Consider the following 17,379-nt stretch of genomic DNA (forward strand, 5'->3'; position numbering starts at 1 on the left):
TATTCTGTCGTGTCAGTTGTTTTTTTAAACTTTTTTGTTTTTTCACTGTAAGGAACAACATTCAAACAAAACAAGTTTGTATAGTAAGTTGCCTCACATCATACTTCCAGGGTAGCCACTGTGAACAGCTGGGCTTGTGGCATCCTAGAGACTTCTGTGCACGCACGCACACACCCCTGCACACGTGCACAGGCATGGTCTATGGTTTTCTTCCACACCCACTTACGTAGAGCCCTTTCCTCACGAGAGCGCACCCTATTTTCTTTGTACTTCTGTCATAAGGAGCTCTCTGTTCAGTTTACTGCATTCTTCTCTATTGTGGTAACACATGACGTAAACTTGATCATCTTAACCATTGTTTTTTAGAGACGGGGCTGGAGTGCCGTGGCTCAATCACAGCTTACTGCAGCCTGAATCTCCTGGGCTCAAGTGATCCTCCCCCCTCCCAAGTAGCTGGGACCACAGGGGTGCACTGCCACACCCAGCTAACTTTTTAAATTTATCTTTTGTAGAGACGGGGTCTCCCTGTGTTGCCCAGGCTGGCCTGAACCATTTTAAGTGCACATTTCAGTGGCATTAATTACGTTCTCGTTGTGCAGCCATTACTATCCAAGTAAGCTTTCATTTTCCCAAACGGAAACCGTTCCCATTAAACAACCCCTTTTCTGCGTCCCTCCAGCTCCTGGCACCCATGCTTCTACTTCCTGTCTCTATGGAGGGACCTCCATTTGTCCCTTTGGGTCAGGCTCATTTCACTCAGCCCCACCCCAAATCCCTAGGTTGCAATCCTAACCCCTACCATGACTGCATTAGGAGGGGGGACTTTGGGCAGTGAGTAGTCATAAGGGCGGAGCTCTTCAAATGGGATTAGTGCCCTATGAGGGGGCGGAGCTCCAGTGGGACTAGTGCCCTATGAGGGGGCAGAGCTCCTCCAGTGGGGTTACTGCCCTTAGGAGAGCCCTGAGGGCACTCTTTTGCCCCTCCCACCGTGTGAGTGCTCTGTGGGAAGGTGCTGTCTGTGAACCAGGGTGGGCCTCATCACACACCGAACCTGCCTGGAGCCATGGCCTCCAGAACTGTGGAAAGTCAGTGTTTATCAGCCACCCAGACCATGCCACTGCATCACAGCAGCCCAAGCTACATACTGTCCAGAAGGTTTGTGCCTGTTGTGGCATGTTTCACCATTTGATTTTTTCACTAAATGACGGTCCTATAACATTCTTTTTAGTGGCCCTGACGTTTCATACTATGACATGTCATCATGCCCATGGTTCTAGATATTTCCCCCAGGGAAGCCCACCTGCCCCCTAGCTCAGTGCAGACACCAGAGAGCGTTTGCAGATGTCTCCTCCACTTGGCCCCGCAGCTCGGTGTGGGTAGGTGGTCTAGATTGTGGTCATGGCCTTGGGTTGGGTGGGCAGAGTGTGTGAGCCCCCACCCCTGAGGACTTGGGCTGAATACCAAGGACAGGTTCACCTGCATCAAGAAAGAAGAACAGTGACCTTTGCTGAGCTCTGGCTCCCTGAACACTGCAGGTGCCACGCCCATGTGTCCGGTTACATGTATACGTAAAGTGGGCACAGCGTGCTCTGCGACCGCTCGCCTTGCAGGCATTGGCTCTGCACTCCCACCCACCCTGTCTGTCCTCCTGTGTGCCGTGACTGGAGTCCACTAGTTCAGAGCCGGCTTCAGGGTGGAGCAGGTTTATCTTGCTCTGCCAGGCCAGGTGGGAGTTCTCATGCAGTTGGCCTTAAAACAGGCAGGAGATATTCTTTTTAGATAAGCCTCAGATAAGCCTTGGGATCTGGGACTGTTTGACAGATACTGAAACAGGTACAAAGGGAGTTTGATTCAGGTCCAACAGGACGTAACAGGCTCTTCCCTTGGGGTAGGGAACCTGGAACCTGCTCACTTACTGGAGTGGAGCATGTGGAGGTCCGTGCGGGTCATGAACCACTGGCCCTGGAGCCTGGAGTAAACATGCAGAGATCGATAGGCACCAAATGTTCAAGTATGCAAGGGAGGAAGCCTGAACATTGAGAAAATCCACTCCATTTAACTTTTCATGTGCACTGGGGTCAGCCTCCATAATTTGATTTCAAGCAATGGAACCCCAGAGATCCGTAGGGCCGGTTGCAGCCTCGCGTTTATACCTGTGTCAGCCACACTTGGCTGGAAGCCAAGAAAGGGCCCAGCATGGAAGCTGCATCTCAGAGGGCTGCGTCTAGTTATCTGGTTCCAGAGCTTGGCAGGGAGAGACACCCAACCCTTAGGCTGGGGAGTGGACTTTGTCTTCATGCTGGCCCCAGGGAGCCTGGAGGGAGGGGTGCCACTGTCCGGGGCAGGGGAACCCCAGACTGAGTGAGGCTTCCACTCACTCCTGAGCTAGTTGACCTCTGGCCCCATTATTGTTTGGGGTTTGATTAGGTGTTTTTTGTTTGTTGGTTTTGGTTTTTTTTGAGACGGAGTCACTCTCTGTCACCCAGGCTGGAGAGCAGTGGAGTGATCTCGGCTCACTGCACCCTCCGCCTCCCAGGTTCAAGCAATTCTCGTGCCTCAGCCTCCCAAGTAGCTGGGATTACAGGCGCTGGTCACCATGCCCGGCTAATTTTTGTATATTTTAAAGAGACGGGGTTTCACCATGTTGGCCAGGCTGGCCTCCAACCCCTGACCTCAAGTGATCCGCCTGCCTCGGCCTCCCAAAGTGCTGGGATTACAGGTATGAGCCACCACGCCCGGCCTGATTTGGTTTTGAAGCTGAAAACTTTCTTGCCCATCTCTGTAAAGTCTGCTTGCCCTTGTATATTTGGGTAAACGGTGACTCTCCACTTACAGGTTGGAGTAGAAACTGCCCAGGTACAGCTCTGAAACCCGGTGGCCTCGGTGCAAAGCCACTCCTCATCGGCAGGCCCTGGGCAGCCCTGGTCTCTCTGCCCGAGCGGCCGGCCCAGGGCCAGCTGTTCAGGTGCTGCTGGGTGCCAGCTTGGGCGGCCCTACCAGGCTTTTTCGACGCAGCCTAGGCCACTTCCCATGGGGACTGGCTCCTAGGGCCAAGCAGTTCAACATGGAGACGTCTGTTTCCTCCGGGTTTTCTGACGTGGCTTTGTCATTTTTCACATACAGATTGATTTTCAGAACTTTTTAGGAGCCACCAGGCCTCGAGGCATTTGTGTCACCTCAGGGCTGAGGGCCAGGGCCGCAGTGCTGGCCCTCCAGCTGGTGTCCAGCTGGGAATCATGTGGAAGAAGGTGGTTCCGCGGAGGGAGGGCCTGGCCAGCCTGAGCCCAGCCGAAGGTGAGGACGCCGCCGTCCTGGGAGGGGGTTGCAGGCCGCTGACACTGGGGGATGACGGAGGACCCTTAGGTGTCCTGGCACTTCGCAGCTGAACCTGGAAGCTGGGCTTGGCTGCCCTCCTGGACCCCCCCAGGGGGTCCGAAGTCCCGGCTCCCGTGTCCCTTGCTCCCGGCCCCTCAGGAGCGTGGGCTGAAGGCCTGGGTCCAGCTACCCACCATGGTGACCCCAGGGACCCGGTGAGCTCCGGGCATTCTGCCAGGCCTAAGGGCAGCACGACGTAGTCAGAGGGCAGAGACCCTCATGAGGGGAGGCCGCGGCGGTTGAACCCCTTCGGCCTGAGGGAGCTCGGGGTAGGAGGCTCGGGTAGGGACACTGGGGAGCCCCCAGCCACAACGCAAGGGCGCCCGAGTCTCGGACCTGGCGAGGGGCCCGTGAGCTGGCTGGGTGTTGCCCCCACGCCACAACTCAGCCCGCGCGTCCCCAGTTCCTGGGGCTCGCAGCCCTTCCTTGAGCCGCAAGCGGACCCCAGCCCGCCGAACCCTAGGCCCAGCCCGTTCCCAAGCCCCAAGCCCCAAGCCCGGGACCCTAAAGCCCCGCCCTCCACGTGAGGCCCCGCCCCGCCCCCAGGCCCCGCCCCGCCCCCAGGCCCCGCCTGCCCAGTCTGCCGGGCCATGGTGGGGCTGAAGGGTGTCCCCGCACTGCTGTCCCCCGAGCTGCTCTACGCGCTGGCGCGGATGGGGCACGGGGACGAGATCGGTGAGCGCAGCGGGCCGGGGCCTCCGGGAGCACCCCGGGGCAGGCAGGAGGGCGAGCCTTGCGCGGGTACCCCCGGGCCGGGAAGGGCCGGGTCCTGGGGTGGGGGCGTTGCTCTGGCCTCCCTGGCTTCCGGGCAGGAAGCCCCCTCCCCGGCATTCTTTAGGGAACTGAGACCTCGTGGGGCTCTGGGCGGGGCCGGCCCGAGCTTCTCCCGGAGTCTCTCCCCAGACGGCCCGAGAGCCCTCGCGTCTGGGCTGCCCCTGAGGGTTCGGCGCTTTTTCTTCTCCTGGGGCCTGGGGTCCCGGGGCAGGGGTTGGGTGGCCGGGGGCCTGGTCCGGGCATCGCGGGCAGCCGCGCGTCCTCTGGCCCCTGGGGAGGCGGCCGGGTCCGGGTCGGCCCCCTGGCCTGGTCAGCACCCGACAGCCTCGCGGGCAGCCGTTGACGCCTCCGCCTCCCAGACAGGGACCTTGCCCTCCCCACCTCCCCACCTGGCTTCCAGCCCTGCAGATCTGACTGCGGCCGGTCGGCGGTGGGGGCGCCCAACCGGCTGACCTGAGACCCCTTGTGACCCACGATCTGCCGCCATGACTCGGTGGGAGGATGGGCGACGCCGACCCCGAGGGCACGGATAGGTGCTGACCACGGGCTGTCCTCCCGGCTGTTTAGTTCTTGCGGACTTGAACTTCCCGGCCTCCTCCATCTGCCAGTGTGGGCCCATGGAGATCCGTGCAGACGGTGAGCGAGCCCCAGGTCCCCCAGGGCAGGGCGGGCGGGTGAGCAGTGCTCCTGGCTCTGAGGCTCCTCTGTGGTCTGTCGTGGCCCCAAGTCCATGCTTGCAGTGTGAAGGGTGCAGACAGGCAGGCGGGCGGGCAGGCTGGAGACTGAGTGCCGCCTCCTCCGCCCTCCAGGCCTGGGCATCCCGCAGCTCCTGGAGGCGGCGCTGAAGCTGCTGCCCCTGGACACCTATGTGGAGAGTCCGGTGAGGGCTGAGTCGCCCCTGCACCCTGCTGCTCCGTGCCTCGGTTTCCCCTTTTGCGGGCTTCATAGGGCCCACCTGCCTTGGAGTGGGGGGGGAGGGAAGCCATGTGTCCCCAAAGGGGCCCTGACCCTCACCAGGGGAGTCCCGAATGGTCACCTGACCAGGAAAGCTGGCAGTGCCCAGGGCCCCAGAGCTGACCCCTCCCTCTAGGCTGCAGTCATGGAGCTGGTGCCCAGCGACAAGGAGAGGGGCCTGCAGACCCCAGTGTGGACGGAATACGAGTCCATCCTACGCAGGGCCAGCTGCGCGGTAAGCCTGCAGCCCCAATTGTGGGGAAAGGGCCAGGGACCCTCTGTCTCCTGGAGGCTCAGGAGGAGCCAAAGACAGAGGGTCCCAAGCTCTGTCCTCAGGCGGTCTCCCACCCATCACCCTGAGAACCCCGGACCACTGGCACTCCCTCACCAGCCGGGTGGAAGAGGTGCACCTGGGCAGTGTGGCCCCTCCTCCTCTGCCTCCGAGCTTTCCACCTGCCCTGCCCCGCCCAGGATCCTGACCTGCCAGGGGGGTCATCACCCACCACAGCCTGTGAGTGGAGCCTGGGGGACTCAGGATGCCTGGCCTCCACTCCTCAATCTCCCCTGGAGGGGTGCCCCCTGGTCCCAGGTCTCTCGCCCCATCCTGGCTGTGGTTGGTCAGAGGCCTAGCTGGATGCTGTGTCTCACTCAGCCCCCTCCACAGCTTGCCTTGCAAGGGGACAGGCCCATTTTCCTGGGCAACCCACCGGCAGGTCTTGAGCAGGCCCTCCATAAGGGGGGCCGGGGCTCTCGTCCTGGGCAGGGGACCCCCCAGGACAGCTGGCAGGGGCTCGACAGTCTACTGAGCTGTCTGGGTGGCCCCAGGCCAGGCAGAGACTCAAGCATGACAGGTTCCTCGTCCACCATGTCCTGGGACCCCCTGTCCTAGGCCTTGGGAGCCGGAGGCTGAGTGCCCGTGGGGCCCTTGCAGGGGGAGAGCCCAAGAAATGGAACTCAGGGGCCCCGCTTCCTGATGCCCTCCCTGCTAGGGCCCTGGGGAGTCCAAGGCTGGCCCATGAGGGTTTCTGGGCAGGGTTCCCTCCAACCCTGCCATTTTGTCTTCCAGAGAGCCCTGGCAAAGATAGAGAGGTTTGAGTTTTATGAGCGGGCTAAGAAGGCTTTTGCTGTTGTGGCAACGGGGTGAGTTCCAGCTGGCTCAGGCCTGCCCCCATCCCCACCGGGGCCTCAGGAGCTGCCCCCATCCCCACCGGGGCCTCAGAAGCTGCCCCTACCCTCTTCTCAGTTTCTGCCTGGCTGAGGCTAGACGTCCCACAGAGTGGAGAGACCAGGGAGGAGTTTCGGGGGGCAGGGCCCCCATTTGCCTGAGCATCAAGTGGGTGAAGGTGGACAGGGTCTGCTCTGTCCCCCAGATGCTGGAACAGGGTCTCGGCACCCTGACCCTGCAGCCCAGCTCAGTGCCGGGCTTGGCTCCTCTGCAGGGAGACGGCCCTCTACGGAAACCTCATCCTCAAGAAGGGGGTGCTTGCCCTCAACCTCCTGCTGTAGGCCTGGTGAAGACCACCTGGGCCGGAAGAGGAATTGGGGCCACCCTGAGCTTCAGTATCACCACTCACAACAGGCCTCCCAGCAGCAGCTCCCAGACCTGGGCCTTGGCCAGAGCTCTAGGGGGCCAGCAGTCTTGGGGTGGGCCCTGCTAATTGGGACAAGTGTCCCTGATTTGTGAAAATGATGGAAAAACGTAGTCGCTGGTCAACGTTCAGTCTCAAGGTTCCAATTCCAGCTCTGTTCTCACTCAGACTTGTTTGGTGCTGAGCTCAAGGGAGGCTGCTGGCTCCAGAGCGGCCCCCACGTACCCTTGATGAAACCTTCAGTGGGAAATCAGGCCTGGGGCCCTGGGGACACCAAGGGCTGGAGTGGGGGCAGTGGCTGCCCTGGAGGCCTTGAGAGGGGTGGGGACTTCTGCTATAGCCCCTGGGCTGTGGACACCAAGGGGGTTCTTCACTGGGGTCCATTCCTTCCACCCAGCAGGAAGGCAGGTGGCAGGGGCTGGACTGGACGCTTCGGGAGGAACTGTGTGAGCTCTGTTGAGGGAGGTGCCGGCTGGAGAGGCCTGGGTGTGGGCCATTCCCTGTGCCTGTGGCAGTAGGTGGCCTCCCGCTGAAAGCCTCACTTGCCCTGGCAGGCAGGGGAGGTAAAGGACACGAGGTCATTTGGAGCCCAGTGCTGGGCAGAGGTGGGATGCAGGGGGTTCTTGAAAGGGGGTGCCTGGGAGGCTTGCCCATGGGATGCTTGGACTGGTCCCCAAGGATGGGGAAGAATAACCACCAGCCACTGTCCGGACCCTGGGCCTCTCCCCAGGACCCTCCCCCTGCTCCCCAGAACTTGCTGCAGTGACACAGGTACAGGAAGAAGATGGGGCAGGGCTGGAGTTTGAGGCACCAAGGGCAGGAGTGGGGATGACAGGGGCTTCCCCCAGGGCCTGGGGCTGGTGTCCCCAGGGCTCCAAGGGGCAAGTCCCAGGGTCCCAGATCCACATTCTGGACCACAGGAGAACCTTGGGGGTGCAGGCAAGCCCACCCCAGCTGAGATCTGGCCCCAAGTCTGGGGAAGGGACCCTGTCTGGGCTTGGCTGCAGACTTTGGGGTCCTGTCCGCCTGCTGCTCCCAGATGCCAGCCAAGGCCTCCGTGCTCACTAGTGGTCAGCCTTGGCCCCAGGGGCCTCGCACTTGCCTGGCCAATCACTGTCCATATCTAGACCCGATGGCCGCGTTGTGGCCTGACGTCAGCAGTGTACCAGCTGATTGCACACATCCTCGCCCATTCCCAGGCTCAGCCCCACAGATGAGCCTCTGGGGCTAGTGTGTCCTCTCGAGCATTTTATATAAGTGAAGCCATATATGAGCAAACTAAGTAAAATCGAGAAAAAACAAAGTAATGGGCAAAACAAAATAAAATCAAGATAGCTTTAAAAAAAAAAATAAAGCCACAAACAACAGCTTGGGCTGCCTGGGGCCAGACCCTCCTGCAACCCCAGAGATCCAGAGTCTTCTACCTGCCTGGGGCTCAGGGAGTGGGGAAGGAGTTGCCCAAATCTCAGCCCTGAGCGGGTTGATTCCTCAATGCCCTCCCACCCCATGTTCTTATCAGGATGACGGGATGCTGCCAAGGGGAAACTGGCAGCCCATCTCTGGCCCTTTTAGGACAGAACCTCAAAGGCCAGCTCATCCGCAAGCCAGGGTAACAGCTCTTACATTGTGGGATGCCGTGGGGCACCCTTGGGCAGTTACTCTCAGCCGTTGGTGTCCTGGGAGAGCGGGGACTTGCCGGCAGTGCAGGGAGCTCTTCCACAGCTGGGCAAACCCTCGGCCCCCGAGTGGCTGCACAAGGGCTGAGCACGGAAGGATGGAGGGATGGGTGGCCTCTCTCCCTTGCTCCGTTCTGTCTTAGCTGCTGGAGCTGGCAAATGTGTGTGGCTCAGCCCCAGGCTTGGCACCAGGTGCTTCTCTCTCACCATAAGGATGAGACCGCCACGCAGGAACCCCACCCACATTTGCATGTACACAGGAACCCAGGACACATGTGGTGTGTGAGTGACTCCAGCAGCCTGGACCTGCGCTGCAGCATTGGGCCTGCCTTCCCAGGCAGGGCAGGATGGGCACCCAGAGTGGGAGCTGCACAGAACGTCGGGAGGGCAGAAAGGCCATGTCCTGGGCCTGGGTCTACCCCCGCTCGCCTGAGACCTGTGCACTTTCCACCTGAGCACATGCACATCCGTCCAGCTGGGCCCTGAGCCCCAGGCATTCAGCCTCCCTCGTCCCCGACCCTGTCTCAGGACCCTGCTGTAGGGAGCCCAGGGTGGGTTCTGTTTCTCGGCTGAGACTGGTCCCAGCCCCTAACTGCTGCCACACCCCTCACCATCCCAGTATTCAAGGAGGCGGCCGGGGATAGTGCACTGTTCTGGGAGCCAAGGGTCACCTGAGCCTTGTGCAGCCCTTGATTCTCCCAGGCAGGGCAGGCCGGGCCCCAGTCACCGGTCTTCCAGGGCGTGTGGCCTCCCGCCTGTTTGCAGGGGTTGATTGATTGATTGATTGATTGAGACGGAGTATTGCTCTGTCGCCCAGCCTGGAGTGCAATGGTGCGATGTCAGCTCAATGCAACCTCCGCCTCCCAGATTCAAGGGATTCTCCTGCCTCAGCCTCCCAAGTAGCTGGGATTACAGGCGCCTGGCACCATACCCGGCTAATTTTTGTATTTTTAGTAGAGACGGGGTTACACCGTGTTGCCCAGGCTGGTCTGGAACTCCTGATTTCAGGTGATCCGCCTGCCTTGGCCTCCAAAAGTGCTGGGATTACAGACGTGAGCCACTGCTCCCGGCCAGCTGGGGTTTATTTGTCTAGCTGGGGCAGGGTAGGGAGGGTCCTAGTCCCAACAGCCTGGGCCTTGGGACAGGGCGGGGCAGTGATGGCCCCTGGAGCCCTACTGGGGGTGGTAGATGTGGTCTTGGTCTTCCTCCGGTCCCAGGAGCACCTGGCGATTTGGCATCACCCACAACTGGGGCCCCTCCTTGCCCTGGTCCTCCTCAGGCGGAGGGTGGTACAGGCTGTCATGGTCGGGCTCGGGACCCTGCTGGGGGCTCAGCACACGGCCCAGGGTGTCCTCGGTCTCCACCCAGGCCTTGGTGCCTAGGGACAAGCAGATGAAGGTATAGCCTCAGTTTCTCTCCCGAGACCCTTGGTCTGTCCAAGTCAACCCCACGAGTGGACTCTGCTGCTGTGGCCTTGTGCCCACCTGGAAGGATGGGGCCCCTGCCCTCACCTGGTGGCTTCTCCTCGGTGGTCAAGAGCTTCGGCTTCTGGATGGGGAACAGCACCACCAGCTGGTCATCCTTCTCCGGAGGCTCCACCACACGGGCGCCCCAGGCCCTGCTAGCACAGTTTGGTCGGGTCCACGTGCAGGTGGGGGAGGTGGACAGAGCCCCCCGGAGGAGGGTGCCCACCATCCCAGGGCAGCCACTCCAGCCCCCACCACCAGCAGCCCCAGGACAAGCCTCTCTCTCAAGAGCCACAGTGATGAGTGGCCCCCAGTGCTCCCAGCCAGGCTTCCACACCACATCCCTGGACCGCTGGGTGGGGGGCAGTGGTCAGAGCCTTGGTTGAGCAGCTTCCCAAGGGCAAGGATGTGGGGAAACCTCAGGATCCAAGACTGAGTCGCCCCAGCTGCAGCCACCAGCCATGGAGCACAAGCTGCCCTGGAGGCTGTGGGGAGGCTGAGTAGGGGACGTGCTGGAGCCCCAAGCCCTCCGGCTGTGCTGTCTTCTGCCAGCACGGGGCGTTGTCGACAGATCCCCATGAGGCTGGAGTGCCCCCTCCTTCTGAAAGCTGCTGGACAGGGCTTCTCTCTGCATCCACCCCATGCCCTCCAGGTTCAGGAAGGGCCCAGCAGAACGGGCTGTAGCTTCAGGGAATGGGGGTGGTGGGGAGGTGGGGTTGGGGGATTTACTTCTCTGTGTCCTGCTCTGAGGGCCGGTGTTTGACTTGCATCTTGATAGGGACCTGGGGGAGAGTCACAGGTGTGGGCGTGGCCACAGTCCACACGGGTGGAGGACACCTGGGGAGAGGTTGCTCCGAGGCCCACCTGGGGCTGCAGGGGGCGGCATCAGGGCCAGCTCAGCACAGCTCCAGCGTCTCTAGTGGGCGAGCCACTCTCGGGTGCCGGGATCGCAAGCCAGGAGTGAGGCTGCCGGCCTGTGCCCAGATGACCAGCTGGCCTAGAATTCTGGCTGGGTCTGGGGTGGCACAGGACTGGGATGTAACCTGGCACCATATCCCCGACCTAGCACTCCCCACCCCGGCCGTCAGCGCACTGGCTGGTTTCTGCGGGGACTGGTTGGGGCTGTGTCTGCACCACCCCTTCCTGGCTGGTGCCGAGAGAAGGCAGTCAGCCGCTCTGAGCCCAGCCATCCTCAGTGGGGCAAAGGACAGACAGGAGAGTAAAGCAGGTGGCCCCAGGGGAGGACCAGCACCGTGGGGGGCTGTGCCCATGCTCCTGCGTCTCCAGTCAAGGAAGGCGTGGACCTCCTTCCTCCTGATCCATCCCAGGTGTGCAAGACTGTGTGGCCTTGACATGGGCCAGGGAACAGGGCACGTCCCCAGGCATAGTCCCGGCTGAGGACACCACTGTCAGCACAGACAGTGCAGCTGAGCTGCTAGCACATGGTCTCACCTCTGGCCTTCAAGGCCCAGGTGAGTATCAAGGGGTGTCATCCGGGCCCTCGTCCACCTGGGACCACGTGGGTGTGGGTGTCATCTGGCCCCACCTTCTCCACCTAGGACCACCTGGGTGTCTTGAGGCCTGGCCATCTGACCCCAGTGAAGGGAAGCCTGCCCCCTCCTCATGCCTGCACAGGCATCAAGAGTCATGAGCATACCCGTGCCTCTCTCCTAGGCCAGCTTGTGGTTTGAAGCCAGAAGAGGTGCCCTTTGTCTACATCCCCTGCTGTAGGGGCAGAAGGTGACAACTGGAGTTGCTGGCCAGATGGGAGGGGGTCATACCTACCTTGGGTGCTGGGGCTGCACCTGCCTCCCACAGCAGCACAGCCACAAGGCTGGTGACCATGAGGAGCCTGAGAGGGGCCAGAGAGGGAAGTGTGAGGTAGGGGAAAGGGCCGACCCCGGCCATCAGTCCCGCCTCCCCTGAACTCCAGGCAGCACCCGATGGGCAGCTGGGAGGCCTGGGCTGGGCTCCTCCTTGGGAGTGCAGGTAGTTTTACTGGACTCTGCTCACATGGGCCAAGACACGCAGGCACAGAGCGGGGAGAAGCTCCAGGCCCACCTGCTTCCAGCCCCCCTCAGGCCAGAGCCCACAGCCCCAGCCCCAGACTCTGCTCCTCACAGTCTAGGCGGACCCCACTGTGGCAGGCACTGGTGGTTGGCTTGGAAACTCCAGAGGTTCTGCCATGCCTTTGTGCCGCCCTCCACGTGGGGACACACATGAACATACTTGCACACAGGTGTGGGTATGGGTGGGTATGGAGCAGTGGGGGCCCACAGCCCCACACCCACAGAGCCCCGAGGCTGCATACTGCTGCAGGCAGGGCACCTGCTGTGTCCCAGAGCTGCGGGGCCACAGCTGGAGGGCTCGGGGTGAATGGCAGCACCATTAGGCAGGCAGGCAGAGTGTCAGGTCAGTCTGGACACGGGACGTGTGTGTTTGTGTGTGTGGTGGGGGGTGTGCATATGTTGTCTGTGCACGTGTGTTTTGTGGGTGTGGACCATGTGCATGTGGTGTGCATGGTGGGTGTGCATGTATGCTGTGGGTGGTGTGTTTGGGTGTGTGTGCTTGAGTGTGTGTGGTGGATGTGTGTGTACGTTGTGTGGTGTGGAGTGTGTGCGCTTGGGGGTGTGTGTGCTGCATATGTATGTTATGTGTGTGTGTGTAGTGGGTGTGTGTGTACGTTGTGTGTGGTGTGGTGTGGGCTTGGGAGTGTGTGTGCTGTGTGCATGAGTGTGCATGGTAGATATGCATGTATCTTCTCTGTGTTTGGGGAGTGTGTGTGGTGTGTGTGTAGTGGATGAATGTGTATGTTTTGTGTGGTGTGGAGTGTGAGGGTTTGGGGATGTGTGTGCTGTGTGCATGTGTGTATGTGTGTGCATGTGTGTGCGTGCTTGTGCTTGTGTGTGTTGGATGCGTATGTTGTGTGTGGCGTGGAGCGTGAGGGTTTAGGGGTGTGTGTTTGCTGTGTACATGCATGTGTGTGTGTGTGCATGTGTGTTTGTGTGTACATGTGTGTGTTGGATGCGTATGTTGTGTGTTGGGTGGAGTGTGAAGGTTTGGGGGTGGGTGTGCACTGTGTGCATGTGTGTTTGTGTGTGTGCGTGTGTGTATGCGTGTGTTTGTGTTGGATGCATGTGTATGTTTTGTGTTGTGTAGAATGTGAGGGTTTGGGGATGGATGTGTGCTGTGTGCATGCGTGTATGTGTGTGCATGTGTGTGCGTGTGTGTGTGCATGTATGTGTTGGATGCATATTGTGTTGTGGGGTGGAGCGTGAGGGTTTGGGGTGGGTGTGTGCTTTGTGCATGTGTGTGTGTGTTTGTGTGTGTGTGCATGTGTTTGTGTTGGATGCATGTGTATGTTTTGTGTTGTGTGGCATGTGAGGGTTTGGGGGTGTGTGTGTAGTGTAGAGTGTGAGGGTTTGGGTGTGTGTGTGTGTGTGCGTGCGTGTGTGGTGTGGTGCAGACTTGTCTCTTCAGGGCCCTACAGGGGAGGCTTCCATCTGTCAGGGTGGGGTGGTCTTGGGGTGGGGCGGGGCTTTGGGTCTGCACAGGGCTCAGCAGGGCTGCCGTCAAGGGTGTCTGGGGCCAGGCACGGTGGTTCGCACCCATAATCCCAGCACTTTAGGAGGCCGAGGTGGGCAGATCACCTGAGGTCAGGAGTTTGAGACCAGCCTGGCCAACATGGCAAAACTCCGTCTCTACTAAAAATATGAAACTGCCTGGGCGCAGTGACTCACGCCTGTAATCCCAGCATTTTGGGAGGCCGAGGCAACGGATCACTTGAGGTTGGGCATTCAAAACCAGCCTGGCCAATATGGTGAAACCTTGTCTCTACTAAAAATACGAAAAAAAAAAAATTAGCCAGGCGTGGTGGCAGGTGCCTGTAATCCCAGCTACTTGGGAGGCTGAGGCAGGAGAATCACTTGAACCTGGGAGGTGGAGGTTGCAGTGAGCCAAGATGGCGCCATTGCAGTCACTCCAGCCTGGGCAACAGAGCGAGACACTGTCTCAAAAAACAAAACAAAACAAAACAAAACAAAAACTTAGCTGGGGGTGGTGGCACACGCCTGTAATCGCAGCTACTCCTGCTGAGGCAGAAGAATCTGTGTCTGGGACGCCCTACGGGCCTGGATTGCAGTTCCACAGGGACCTTTGCCCCTTCTCTGGGTGACTCAGCCACAGTGGGAGGTCAAAGGGCAGGGGGGATGCCCTGGACAGCCCGGGGCCTGGTCTGGTTCGGGGGCCCTGCTTCTCCTCAGGACCCCCAGCTGGTTCTGATGCTGGGCAGGGGCTCTTGTCTGGGCACTGGACCCCACTCCCGCTGCCGTGCTGCCTGGGCCACATCCCCTGGAGCCCACCCCCCATGACACACAGCCTGGGGGCCCGGGATTCGGGCCACAGTAGCCCCTAGAACAGTGTCGGTGGTGACTGCCAAGCAGCCTGGCTGTGGGATCCCCGTGGGTCCCCTCTCCAGGCAAACGGCTCTGGGCACCAAAGGGTCCCCAAGCCACCCAGAGGCCACCTCTCTACAAGGGAGAAACACCAGGAGAGGAGGGGCAGGGAGGGCCCTGGCTTAGAGGAGGGGGAAGAGGAGGAGGGCACCTCCACAGGAGGGGGGAGGGGGTCCCCCACACAAGGAGGGGGAAGACGGACACCCCCACAGAAGGAAGGCAGCCTCTGATTCCAGGGTCCAGCGGGAGCCTGGGTGCTTCCCTGAGCTCCAAATCACAGCTCCCAGGGTGACGCCACCTCAGGGCACCCTCTGGCTCCTGCGCCCCAGCCCCTCCCCGCCCCCAGCCCCCTTCCTTTTGGGCAGTCACAGGCCTGCTGGTTTCATCCTGGCAGCTCCCCCTTCCTTGTTCTGGGTGGGGGTTCCCGGGTGATTCTCCACCAGGCCAGGAGAACCAAGGGGCAAGGCACTGCCTCGTGCACACGGGGCCACAGAGGAGGTGGAGCCTGGTGGCAGACCCCAGACCCTCAGAGGGCCCCTCCTTCTCCCTCCCACCCGCACGCTCCCCTGAACCAGGCCCCCTGGAGTGCAGCACAGCTGGGCCCCCTCTGGCTAAGGGCCAGGCCTCCAGGTTTGGGTGGGGACTGGGGCCCAGGGATGGTGGCATTACCTCCTCATGTCTGGGGTCCGCGTCTCTGTGGAGAGAGTGCTCGGGGAGCTGCAGTGGCTGATCCCAGTATCTGGCACCCGGCCCAGCTCCTCCTGCCCAGGCCCAGGCCACTTGGGGCTTTATTGCTGCCACTTGGGGTGTGTCAGGACAGAGGTCGGGGCCAGGGATCCCACCCTGGGTAGCTCAGGTGACTGGCTCTGCAGCCACCCAGCCCACTCAGGCCTGGATCTGAGCGGGGACACCCAGCTGCCCCCTCAGGCCCTGCCACACCTGACTGAGGAAGAAATTTGCCTTTAAAAACTTGCTCATTAGCCAGGCACGGTGGCTCACACCTGTAATCCCAGCACTTTAGGAGGCTGAGGCAGGTGGATCGCCTGAAGTCAGGAGATTGAGACCAGCCTAGCCAACATGGTGAAACTCCATCTCTACTAAAAATAAAAAAAATTAACTGGGCGTGGTGGTGGGCTCCTGTAATTCCAGCTACTCAGGAGGCTGAGGCAGGAGAATTGCTTGAACCTGGGTGGCGGAGGTTGCAGTGAGCCGAGATTGCGCCACTGCACTCCAGCCTGGGCAACAAAGAGCGAAACTCCGTCAAAAAACAAAACAAAACAAAACAACAACACCAGAAAACCTGCTTGTAATGAAGGCAGAACCGCGCTCACAGCCAAGGCAACTTGGAAGGGTGTCGTGGGCTGTCCCCAGCTCAGCTGAAGCACTTCCTTCCTCAGGTGGGCGTGACAAATCCCCCATCCAGCCCCACCCCACCAGCCTGTCACATCCGACCCTGCCCACCACCTGCGGCAGCGCGGGACCAGCTCAGCTCCACCACCGTGGAACCCTCACCCCCATGGAACCCTCACCCCCAATCCCACCACCTTCCCCACCCCTGCCAGGCGTTCCCCTCGTCCTTCCTTACTGGGCACACCAGCCTGAGGAGTCTTGCACGCTGTGTGGCCAGGACCGGCTCCACGGGGCCCAGTACCCTGATTGCCTTTTTTATTTTTTTATTTTTTTTGAGACAGAGTCTCGCTGTGTCACCCAGGCTGGAGTGCAGTGGCCCGATCTCGGCTCACTGCAACCTCTGCCTCCCGGGTTCAAGTGATTCTCCCGCCTTAGCCTCCTGAGTAGCTGGGATTACAGGTGTGCACCACCACTCCCGGCTAATTTTTGTATTTTTAATAGAGACGAGGTTTTGCCATGTTGCCCAGGCTGGTCTCGAACTCTTGACCTAAGTGATCCGCCCGCCTCAGGCTCCCAAAGTGCTGGGATTACAGGCGTGAGCCACCGCGCCCGGCCCTGACCACCTCCTTTAGTCATCTCTGGCACACCCTGCAAAACAAAAACACAATTCCGATCTCTGCCTGACCCCACCCGACTGATGGACCCTCCCTAGGCCCAGGGCATTCCGCCGTTAACCTGAAAACTAGTTCAGGCCATAATGGGAAGTGGGGGTCAGACAGGCCTTATTGTACTCACCTCCTTTTGGGATTCAGGCAAAACTGACCAGCATTAACATTAAAACAGACACCTTCAGACTGATAGAACAGACTCTTTAAGTCTGATAAGAAATAGTCCCTTTCATTGATTCTATCTGCATAAACTTGGTCTCCACAGCACCTTATCTTAACCCTGACTTTCCCTTCTATTGATTCTAGGTCTTTAGACAATAACTTAACTCTTTTGACCAATTGTCAATTGGAAAATTACTGAATCCGCCAATGACCTGGATACCCGCCGCCTTTCTGGACCAAACCCATGTACATCTCCCACATACTGAGTGATGTCTCGTGTCCCGAACATGTATCAAACCAGCTGCACCCCAACCCCCTCGGGCCACACATGTTCTCGGGGTCTCCTGGGATGCGTCATGGGCCTTCCGTCACTCCTATTTGGCTCAGAATCACTCTCCAAGTATTTTACAGGTTTTCACTCTTTTCCTCGACAACCCCCAGGGGCAGCTACTGTTGGGGGCTCTGAGCCCGCCGGCCTGCAGGGTAAAGTTCCCCCCAGGGCTGCACATTCAGACACAAGTGGAGGCCGTGCTTCCAAGGGGGTGGAGTGAGGGCCCTCAAGAAAGACCAGCTCAGGAATTTCCAACGTGACCCACATCGTCTGAGCTACTGAGGAGGGGTCACCCGAAGAAGCCGCTGGGCTTGGGTGAGAACAGATGTTCCTGTGGGGCCTCTTGCCTGGGGCTGCTCCTGAAACCACCTTCGCGAAAACCGTGATCGTGAACCTGACCTAACCGCCTGCACCTTGCTTCTAACCTCCAGCCTGTCCTCGTTCATTCCTGGGTGTAGGTCGCACCAACTTTGGGAGGATCTTAGTTTATAGTTTAATGTTGAAACAAAGATGAAAACAGCCCCTTCCTGAAAAAACCCCTTCTTGCCTGGGGACCAGATTCCCTTTGCAAAACTAACAA

General features: G+C 59.9%; 2 protein-coding genes across 7 annotated transcripts; one reads left to right on the forward strand and one right to left on the reverse strand.

Moving 5' to 3' along the window:
• The first annotated feature begins 124 nt into the window (after positions 1 to 124).
• On the forward strand, positions 125 to 6,823 carry FUOM (fucose mutarotase). Of its 5 annotated transcripts, XM_055244868.2 has the most exons (7): positions 125 to 1,155; positions 3,124 to 3,294; positions 4,717 to 4,785; positions 4,959 to 5,029; positions 5,240 to 5,338; positions 6,170 to 6,243; positions 6,543 to 6,823. In XM_055244868.2, the coding sequence occupies exons 2-7, from the start codon at positions 3,237 to 3,239 to the stop codon at positions 6,607 to 6,609; spliced, it is 438 nt and encodes a 145-aa protein (XP_055100843.2). In that variant the 5' UTR covers positions 125 to 1,155; positions 3,124 to 3,236; the 3' UTR covers positions 6,610 to 6,823. The 5 variants fall into 5 exon arrangements, with proteins under 5 accessions (XP_055100843.2, XP_055100850.2, XP_055100833.2 ...); XM_055244875.2 differs by lacking the exons at positions 125 to 1,155; positions 3,124 to 3,294 and adding an exon at positions 3,948 to 4,050 and having other exon boundaries at positions 6,474 to 6,823; XM_055244858.2 differs by lacking the exons at positions 125 to 1,155; positions 3,124 to 3,294 and adding an exon at positions 3,948 to 4,050.
• A 2,475-nt stretch (positions 6,824 to 9,298) lies between these two features.
• On the reverse strand, positions 9,299 to 15,671 carry PRAP1 (proline rich acidic protein 1). 2 transcript variants are annotated; one of them, XM_055244923.2, is made up of 5 exons: positions 14,958 to 15,671; positions 11,620 to 11,686; positions 10,564 to 10,616; positions 9,880 to 9,986; positions 9,299 to 9,746 (listed from the first exon to the last, which is right to left on the reverse strand). In XM_055244923.2, the coding sequence occupies exons 1-5, from the start codon at positions 14,963 to 14,965 to the stop codon at positions 9,541 to 9,543; spliced, it is 441 nt and encodes a 146-aa protein (XP_055100898.2). In that variant the 5' UTR covers positions 14,966 to 15,671; the 3' UTR covers positions 9,299 to 9,540. The 2 variants fall into 2 exon arrangements, with proteins under 2 accessions (XP_055100898.2, XP_055100893.2); XM_055244918.2 differs by having other exon boundaries at positions 9,853 to 9,986; positions 14,958 to 15,243.
• Positions 15,672 to 17,379: the final 1,708 nt, after the last annotated feature.

The sequence above is a fragment of the Symphalangus syndactylus genome, chromosome 2 (genome assembly GCF_028878055.3).
Source record: "Symphalangus syndactylus isolate Jambi chromosome 2, NHGRI_mSymSyn1-v2.1_pri, whole genome shotgun sequence".
In the NCBI taxonomy this organism is placed as follows: Eukaryota; Metazoa; Chordata; class Mammalia; order Primates; family Hylobatidae; genus Symphalangus; species Symphalangus syndactylus.

Bases quoted from the DNA above. Each gene is read 5' to 3' on its own strand.
- FUOM (XM_055244858.2), top strand. From the start codon at position 3,966: ATGGTGGGGCTGAAGGGTGTCCCCGCACTGCTGTCCCCCGAGCTGCTC. The intron at 4,051-4,716 runs GTGAGCGCAGCG...CCGGCTGTTTAG, and splicing joins GGGGCACGGGGACGAGATCG to TTCTTGCGGACTTGAACTTC. The intron at 4,786-4,958 runs GTGAGCGAGCCC...TCCGCCCTCCAG, and splicing joins CATGGAGATCCGTGCAGACG to GCCTGGGCATCCCGCAGCTC.
- PRAP1 (XM_055244918.2), bottom strand. The intron at 9,987-10,563 runs GTAAATCCCCCA...CTGTGCTAGCAG, and splicing joins TCAGAGCAGGACACAGAGAA to GGCCTGGGGCGCCCGTGTGG. The intron at 9,747-9,852 runs GTGGGCACAAGG...GCTTGTCCCTAG, and splicing joins CAGGGGCCCCATCCTTCCAG to GCACCAAGGCCTGGGTGGAG.